Source organism: Lipotes vexillifer, unplaced genomic scaffold (assembly GCF_000442215.2).
Source record: "Lipotes vexillifer unplaced genomic scaffold, Lipotes_vexillifer_v1.1 scaffold121, whole genome shotgun sequence".
Lineage (NCBI taxonomy): Eukaryota > Metazoa > Chordata > Mammalia > Artiodactyla > Lipotidae > Lipotes > Lipotes vexillifer.
This window is the reverse complement of record NW_006773122.1, coordinates 813,691-823,469: the sequence shown is the minus strand read 5'-3', so window position 1 is coordinate 823,469 and position 9,779 is coordinate 813,691. Positions and strand designations below refer to the sequence as shown.

Genomic DNA, 9,779 nt, shown 5'->3' with positions numbered 1-9,779 from the left:
CTACTCTTAATCTTTGCTCTTTAAACAGATCTGGAAAAGAGGACACCCTTTGTCTACCAAATCACCATCAGCCTTAGCTGGCTGCACCTCCTTCTGTCAGGTGATGCCTCTTGGATGCCCCCTGGTGGCTTCCTCTTGCATAGCCCCACTCAAGGTGTGAAATTCATCGTGTGAATTGCCAAAAACCCAATGGAATCAAGAGCCTTCAGTGAGAGAGCTCTCAGTGTAGTGGAAGGCTAGAGATGGAAAGAAAATAAATTAAAAAAAATTTTTTTAAATTACCATCTAGACCTTGTAGCTGGTGAGTCCGTGCTTGTTTCACTGTGACTTGACTCAGAGAAAGGTAAAGCAGCAAAATATAGATAATGCATATAAAAGAGATTTTATATCATTAAATGTCAGGTGCTGGTGGGTAAGAAGCAGTGCCATTTTCACTGAATAAAAATGGTGGAGTTGGAAAAGGTGAGAGGGTCTTCTGACTGGATCAGCTCCTCCAGGGCCTGGTAGGTCCCCATCACAAAGCCCACGAAGCCCAGGATGCTGATCAGGGCGTCCTTGATGATGGTGATGGGACTCATGCCCTCTGAGTAGTAGGTGGTGATATCCAGGAGGGGTGGGATGATGAGGGCCAGCGCACTGCTGCTCAGGGAGCCCACCAGAGAGAGGACCAGGTCCAGGCGGGGGATAAGGATGGCCAAGATGCCTGCGGGAGATGATACGGGATAGAAGGCTCTTCCCAGGCTTAGACAAAATTTTAAAGTTTGTTTTAAAAATCTTTTTCTTAAAACATATACCAGTTGTTTCTCATACATTCAGTTACTTAAAGAAAAAGTTGAAACTCCTGTAATACCCCCAATCACATTCACTAGAGGTTTATACATTAAAATTTTGGTGTGTCTCCTTTCAATCATTTTCAACAAATTATTGTTCAAATATATACATTCATATTGTTGGGGAGAAAAACCTTCCCTCTTCCCATTCAGGTTCAAGTGTTTGGGGGCCTGAGAATTTAACTGACAATTAGGCAATTAACAGGCAGAAAGACAAAGTTTATTTAGGGCTAGGGAGCCTTCAGATGAATTGGCTTTCCAAACAAAGAAGGGGAACTGAATGGGGGAGAAATAGCTTCCATGCAAGAACAAGTGGAAGGTATGACATTCTCTGATAATTTAAGTAATTACTCAGTCTGTGATGATGGTTAGTCTTCTTTCTGATTGAAAATCTCCCAGAAAGGGGATTTATGGTGCCTGTATTTTTCAGAAGTTCCTGCTTAATTCAGCAAAGGAAGTTTAGATAAGGTTTTGTGCCCCCTGTGGCTGCTTGTTCTAATGCTTTTAGCCTAAGATAATTTTTATGCCACGGAAGTATATTTCGAATCTCTACATGTTCAATGATTAAGCTCTTACTTAATAAATAACACTAAATAACAGTGCTGGGAACTGTCCAGCTGTTTGGAATGTGTCAGTGTACAAAACAGACAAAAAAAAACCCTACCTTCGTGGAACTAACATTAATAAGTAACATGACTGAAAGAACCTCTTACTTGCAAAAAATTAGAATGTGAAATTATTTATAGAAAGGGGTCTTCGGTGGGAACAAGATCACAGGGTCCCTCTAAAGCAGTATCTTCTCCAGGTTTTATATACATGTCAGAAAACATCTAACAAAGAAATACTAAAAGCTAAAATAAAAATTTTGAAATTATATATATATAATATACACATATATGTGATATAATTATAATTATATAATTATATTTTATAATTATATAATTATATGTAATTTATATAATATATAATTATGTTTAAATTTTTATATATAATTATATATTATTTATATATTATATAGTTTTTTTTGTAGGCTGTTTTATAGGCCTGGGCTTTTACATTTTTTATTTTACCTGATGGACACTTTTCCTAGTTATAAAGAAAGCCCAGAAGGCTCCCTCAGGTCTCCTGGGATGGAGTGTGGTATAACAGAACAAAACAGAACTGGAAGGCAGGATTCTGGTTTCTCCCTGTGTGGCCTTGGGTAAGTCTCCACCCGTTTCTCAGCTTTTTTCCTTATCTGCCAAATGGGGATGGTAGCTATCCTTTTAGGTATTATGGGTCATACTGCAAATGGTGTTAAAGTTGTTTTCTGTTTGTTTGTTTGCAGTACGCGGGCCTCTCACTGTTGTGGCATCTCCCGTTGCGGAGCACAGGCTCCGGATGCGCAGGCTCAGCGGCCATGGCTCACGGGCCCAGCCGCTCCGCGGCATGTGGGATCTTCCCGGACCGGGGCACGAACCCATATCCCCTGCATCGGCAAGCGGACTCTCAACCACTGTGCCACCAGGGAAGCCCAGGTGTTAAAGTTTTAAATGAGTTAATTCGTGTAAAACACTCAGAAAAGTTATTTTTGTTATTATTTCGTTATTACTTTATTATTATTACTTGTTTGCAAGTAACTGTTTGCATATGTACTGACTGGGGCAATGCATACAGAAGCTTAAGGAATTGTTATCTTCATATCTGGGGCAAATTCATTGATCTTTCTGGAGTCTAATATTCTGAAGGGTAGTGTCCCTGCCTCCTAGGACAAATTGGGAACAAATAACTTCAAAGGAAGAAAATCAGTGTCCCATGATTTATATGGGCTGGTCTAGCACAGCAAGAATCACAATTAAAAGGAGGCTTAGGGACAGCTGGGCCATGGCAAGCACAACACAGGAATCTCTGTCATCTTCGCCTCCACTAAAATACTTACAGAAAGGGGCACCCTGGATCATAGGGCCTGGAGCACAAGGAGGGCTGCCGAGGGGGTGAGTGGGGACAGTTGAAGCCAACAGGTGAATACCAGCCCATCGGAGGCCAAGGAACTGCTGCCAATGGGGATGTGACCCTAGGTTTGCCAAATCATTTTATTTTTCCCCCAAACATTAGAAATCTGCATTTGTATGTGAGACCTCTCCCACATTTTTAATGTTGGCCCAAATTTATACAACATTATGAGGGTGAAACAACATACCTCTGATGCCAGATTAGACTCACTGGCCACCATTTTCAACCTCTGTCCTGGAGGTGAAGGGTGATGGGCCTGGACTTGGGTTCAAATCCCACCTCTGGCACTTCCTGCCCAATTACTTATCACTCTCTGCTTCAGCTTTCTCATTTACAAAGTAGGGTTTATCACAGTCCTACCTCATAAGAGTTCCTGCAAGGACTGAATAAAATACTATGAAATATGGGGCTTCCCTGGTGGCGCAGTGGTTGAGAGTCCGCCTGCCGATGCAGGGGACTCGGGTTCGTGCCCCGGTCCGGGAAGATCCCACATGCCGTGGAGCGGCTGGGCCCGTGAGCCATGGCCGCTGAGGCTGCGCGTCCAGAGCCTGTGCTCTGTAGCGGGAGAAGCCACAACAGTCAGAGGCCCGTGTACCGCAAAACAAACAAACAAACAAACAAAAAACAAATAAAATACTATGAAATATGGAACAGAAAGAGCTTAGCACAGTGGCTGGCACATAGTAGGTGTTTAATAAAAGTCAGTTCTTATTGTGATTATTATTTGATAAGTTGTCACTCCCTCAAGCTGGACACCGGTAAATCTGTCTAATTAGGTACATGTAAGAATTAAGTTGTCCCTAAAGCATAAATGAAATGAATTACTACTTGGAAAGCCTTAGAATGGTCCCTGAAACACAGTATGCAATCAATGCTGGTTATCATGACTATTGTCTACCATCTGGCTGATTCCTGATAACCCTCAGGAAAACAGCAACGAGGTGCTCTGCCTCCTACTCACATGTCAGGCTGACCATGGCGAGGCGGATGAACAAGTCCAGAGGCAGTGCCCAGCGCTTTAACACCTGGGAGGTGGCGAAGGGAATGATGATTTCTGCAGGGACGTAGAACTGCAGGGCGTAGGTGCACAGGATGCCAATTACGTAGAGGATCTTGACCGACTGGTACAGCCTGCAGGACAAACCAGAGCAGTGCTCTCAAGGCCAACGTGCTCTGACACCTGACCTCCTTGTTATTTTGTTTTGGGTTTTTTTTTTTTTTTTTTTTGGCCTCTCTGCAAGGCATGTGGGATCTTAGTTCCCCGACCAGGGATTGAAAGCCCCCTACATTGGAAGTGTGGAGTCTTAACCACTGGACTGCCAGGGAAGTCCCTGGCCTCCTTGTACATTAACCTCTGACCTTGGAACAGTCCCGTAGGCAAATGTTTCCTTGTCTGAAAATGATGGGGAGGGACCTTCTAAGAGAGGAAGTCACAGCAGAGCACGCAGTGGAAATAGAGTGAAGCATCACAGATTCAAATGGAAACCGTTGAAAGGGTCATCTCTACATAAAAAGAATCTCAGGTTTGGGTATATATAACACCTTCATAAACCATCATCACTTGATGCTGAATTTTAGATTTTAGGAAACAGAGGCTCAGGCCCGGTACCTTGCTCAGGGAGATACAAGTGATAAGTGGTGAAGACCAAAAAACCTGGGTCTAAAAGATCTGGTCTTCTGTAATCTCTTTTATTAGGAATTCTCTGGATCCCCCAAAGCACCTGGCATATAACAGGCTCTCAACAAATGCTTCCAGGTGGTTGAATGAACTGCAGAATCCCAAATCCTTGAGGGAAGAGGTAGTCTACACAGAGGATTGTGTGAGGGTTGGGGGATAAAAAGAGAGGCAGGGTTAGTTGCAGGCCTCAGACTGGGGGCAGGAGAGCATGTGATGGGGCAGGAGAGCATGTGATGGGGGATGCTGAGTTTTATCGATGCCTTTTTTGACTAATGGAGATAAGGCTTTTTTCATTTAGCCCACTAATGTGGTAGATGCATCTGGCATGTTAAATAAACCTGTATGACTGTGTCTGTGTATATTTAGTCCATTCCTTAAAAAGGCAAACTTCCACATTTCTGTGTTTCTTGCTCACACTAGTTCTGCTGCCTGGAACACCCTCTCTACTCCCTTTCCATCTGTGCAAACCCCACCTATTTTTTAAAATTCCCATCTTTAGAGGAGGCACTACATTGCAGATGCTTTTAGGCATGCCCAACTTAATCCACATGATAACTCTGCTTTTTAGAAGAGGAAACTGAACATCAGAGAAGTTAAATAAACCATCCATGACCATGAGCTAGGAGTTGGTGTAACTGGGTCTTGGATTCAGAGGTGCTGTCGTTGTCCTTGTTTGGACGGAGTTGTCTCATTGCACAGGGAGATTCCCTGTTCTCCCATTCCAATGTACTTTCTTTCCTTGGGAGTCCCCAAGTCCTCTCCACTATTCTGGAGGGCTTCTTTTTCTGTTCTATGTTGGATTCGTGTACATACACTATCCATTCCCCATTCCCATTGGACCATGAGCTGAGGAAGATAGTGGAGCTCAAAATCATAGTCTACTCACATCAGCACCGTCCACACCATGTGTCTAGACAGGCATCTGCGTGTAATTGGGATGCAATAAATGCTTGATGAATGATATTGATCAACTTGGGAAAGGAGCCCCATTTAGACAAATTAAGCCTCCAAGTGACCCTTAAAAAGACAGGCACCTGGTAATTAATGACATGCCTCAGTGTGGGAGAAAGTGCTGCATAATGTGATAGGGGTTCATCTGTCTATTTGAATATTCAGTGTTGAAGTCTGGGTCAGCTGTTATATGAATTGGGTCATTTGATAAAAACATTTTCCAGATTCTAATGGTCTTCCCCAATTGGTTCTTGTTTTACTACTTTTTCATCCTAGCTACTCTGCAGGACTTGGTAGTGCAGCCTTAGTAAATGTAACTGGAGCCACCCGCCGGCTCCACTCTCTGCCTCTTGCCCTTCTCTGTGCCCCTCCTTTCTCTCTTTAGGTGACCAAGGACTCTGACTTCTCCCCTCTCTTCCTAAATCATGTCCTTCCTCATACTAAGCTATAGCTATCAAGGCCTCTCTCAACATGGGAGGCTGTTATTGAAGAAGAGGTCCCTGGACAGAGAATCCAGAGCCCAGGGTTCCAGTGTCAGCTCTGCTTCTCCCTGTGGAGACCCTCCAGACCTCAGTTTACCTTCTGTGGAAAGGAGGAGAAAGTGACCTATATGTTCCTGTTCCCACTGGCCCTGAGTCCCTACCGCCTGAGAGCCCATAGAGTTACCAGCAGTTGGGCAGGTTAAGGGTTATGCTGGCCTTGATGTCATTTCCGAACCGCAGGTAGCCCAGAGTCCCGACGCTGAGGTAGAGGGCAGTAACGATGGACATTCCCAAAGACAGGATGACTGGGAAGCGGCGGGCATCCTTCATCTTGTTTTCCAGGGGCAGAACCTACAGAAACGCCACAATGTAAGAAGAGAGGAGGAGAAAGAGGAACACAAGCATAAAGAAGAAAGGCATGCCACTTCCAGGCATATGTACACAAAAGAATCGGAAGCAGGAACATGCACAGATATTTGTATACCTACGTTCATAGCAGCATTATTCACAGTAGCCAGAAGCTGGAGGCAACCTGAATGTCCACCGATGAAGGAATGGATAAACAAAGTGTGGTCCATACATACAATGGAATATTATTCAGCCTTTAAAAGAAGGAAATCCTGACATATACCCCAACATGGATGACTCTTGTAGACATTAAGCTAAGTGAAGTAAGCCAGTCACAAAATGACAGATACTATGTGATTCCACTTATATGAGGTAACTGGAGTAGTCAGATTCAGAGTCAGAAATTAGACTGGTGATTCCCATGGGCTGGGGGGAGGAATAAATGGGGAATTATTGTTTAATGGGTACACGGTTTTGGTTTTGCAAGATGAAAAGAGATGGATGGTGATGATCTTTGTACAACAATATGAATGTACTTTATGTCACTGAACTGTACACTTAAAACTGGTTAAGATGGTAAATTTTATGTGAGGTATAGTTCACCACAATTAAAGAAAAAAAAAAAAAGAGGGACTTCCTGGTGGTTCAATGGGTAAGACTCGGCGCTCCTCACGCAGCGGGCCCAGGGTTCGATCCCTGGTCGGGGAACTAGATCCCATATGCATGCTGCAACTAAGAGTCCACATGCGGCAACTAAGAAGTCCACATGCCGCAATGAAGATTCTGCGTGCTGCAACTAAGACCCAGCGCAGCCAAAATAAGTGAATAAATAATTAAAAAAAAAAAAAAAGAAAGAAAGGAAAGGAAGGCCTGCAGTCACAAGATGATCCCTGGACCGTTCAGAGCTGGAAGCACCCTGCAGGTCGACCAGACCAAGGAGCTCAACTACCTGGGGCGGCCCGATCTGGCCAGCAGGTGCATTTTGTTTGGCCAGTCTTTCAGACAACTGAATATGAATGCCTTTAAGCACAACATTCTTTCTCCACCTACCAGGCCCACCTCTCCCTCTCACATTGACATATACCTGGCTTCTCCACCCACGTTGTCTTCCAAAAGCACTTGAGTTTGAGGCTCCCAATTCTAGTGGACTTGCCCCTCTCTGTACGGATGGGAAGGCCAAGACTCAGGTTATGCAGTGGGCTGGCAGCAGCACTGGGACTAGAGTGCCCTGGCTCCCCAGAGGCACATTTCCCCACATACCATGTTCTCAGGATTCTTCTTCCCCAGATGCATATCTGGCTCTAAGAGAATCCAAACTGAGGCCAGCCTGCCTCTTGGGCCTGTTGGGCATTCCAAGGTCTCTTCTATCTTTGGTACCAACTCTTTGGCCTCATCTCATAATTTCCTCCTCAGACTTCTACTGACCAAGGGCCCACCCTCACCTTCCCCTTCTCCTTGATCCAGCCATGTGCTAAGCACACTTCATGCACCATTAGGGTGATCTGTGCCTCAGTTTCCTGATCTGAAAACTTACCTGTTAGAATCTTTTGGAGAATTACATGAGCATTGAAATGGCGCACAGTAAGGACTTAGTAAATGTTAACTACAATTATTTTGTAATACTGCAAAGACCACAACTCTATGAAGCTGGTACTTGGTGTAATTCTTATTTTATAACAAGGCTCTGAAGATGATATAACTTACACTAAGTTGTGTAAGAGTGGCAGAAGTGGCAGAGGTGGCAGAAGTGCCACTAAGAAGTGGCAGAGGAGGGCTGCAAACCAGGGCTGTCCTCCAAAGTCCAAGTACTTACTTCTACCCGATCTTGCCTAAACTCCCACAGCCCTGGGCTTGTTTATTACTCCGTGAGAACTTAGCACCTATTCCTTTGTATTGTTAAATCCTTCTTTGTCCTGTATGCACCTCCCCTCCCTCTCCATTCAAATGGCAGACGCTTGAGGGGAGCGCATGTCTGGGACTTTCCACTTTCTTCTGGGTTAGGTGCACGTTCCTAGATGCAGCAGGTGCTTGGGAAAATGTCCAGGGGATTAGGTGAAGAGCAATCCAACGTGAGCTTTCCTACCCTGCAATACATTTTTGTTGCATAAATTCCCCAGGCTAAAGATGATCTTTTTACAAGGCCAGCTCATACTAAGTACAGTAAGTTCCCTACATAAGAACGAGTTTCATTCTGAGAGCGCATTCATAAGTCCAATTTGTTCATAGGTCCAACAAAGTCAGCTTAGGTACCCAACTAACACAATCGGCTATATAGTGCTGTACTATAATAAGTTTATAATACTTTTCACACAAATAATACATAAAAAACACAAAAAAATAAACATTTTTAATCTTACAGTACAGTACCTTGAAAAGTACAGTAGTACAGTATAGTACAACAGCTGGCATACAGGGGCTGGTATGGAGTGAACAGGCAAGAAGAGTTACTTACTGGAGGAGGGAGAGGAGGTGGGAGATGTAGAGCTGAAGTATCGTCAGCAATAGGAGACAGAGGGCAAGCTGCATAGTTTCACTCCTTGCGTTCGCATCTTTGAAAGTTCCCAACTTGAAGGTTTGTATGAAGGAGATTTACTGTAACTGGCTTTCTCCCTCCACCCCCCGCGCCTCCCCACAATCAGTCAAAGAGATTAAATGGCCATTCACATAAAGTGGGAAGGTCTCTGGCTTGGGAGTGAGTAGTACCAGCTGTAGCAGTTCCCAGCTGGTGACGCAGCTCAAGACCCTGTCCCTCTTTGGGGTGAGGCTCCTCTTCTGAAAATTAGAGACTGGAATAGAAGGTTTCTGAAGGTAATTTGAACTCTGACACTAATAATCATTAGCACATAGTAGATGTTCATAAACACTGAACATGTAGAATCATCATCTTATAGTTGAAGAATTAAGGTTCAGAGATTAGCCTGTGACTAAAGTAAGATTCCAGCACATTCTGCCTCCAAAGTCATTTGCTCAACCACTGTACTCTTCTTTCTGCCATGACTGTTCAAAATTCTAAATATAAAGTGCTTCCGGTCCCATTAAGATGGTGTAAGCACATTGTGCCATATCTCTCTCACTAATTAAAACTAAAAGCCCTGGACAGAATACATAAAGCAACTATCCATGGACTCTGAAAAGTATATAATAGAAGGTGAATTGCTCAAAACCAGTAAAAACGGCCATCGTGGCAGTGAGCTTCCTGATTTTTTTTCTTCTTGTATCTCCTAGTTTAGACTCAAGGAGAGCCCAAATCCTAGAACTATGTAGTGGATGCAGAGAGAAAAAACTCAAAAAGAAACCCTCTTTCTGGCCAGAGGGACCTAAAATAGGGGACCCTGTGGGACAGAGAGCATGGAGAGAATCCCTATTATTCTGTTTCCTTTTTTACTCTCCAGGCCATACTCCCCAAGGCAAGTCTCAGTCACAAAGCAGCAATCTGTTGTATCAGGGACTGTGGTCGTTACTTAGGCACCTAAAAATCTGAGACAAGACAAACTCCTC

At 44.0% G+C, this 9,779-nt stretch overlaps 1 protein-coding gene across 1 annotated transcript in view; it reads right to left on the bottom strand.

Annotated features, from left to right (window-relative positions):
* Positions 1 to 431: 431 nt before the first annotated feature.
* The window catches only part of SLC36A2 (solute carrier family 36 member 2), a 27,612-nt gene continuing 18,264 nt past the window's right edge, over positions 432 to 9,779 (bottom strand). Inside the window, exons 8-10 of the mRNA XM_007448028.1 lie at positions 6,118 to 6,284; positions 3,784 to 3,953; positions 432 to 703 (exon numbers count right to left, since the gene is read on the bottom strand). Of these exons, the coding sequence (XP_007448090.1) occupies positions 432 to 703; positions 3,784 to 3,953; positions 6,118 to 6,284 (609 nt within the window). The remainder of the gene's footprint in view (positions 704 to 3,783; positions 3,954 to 6,117; positions 6,285 to 9,779) is intronic.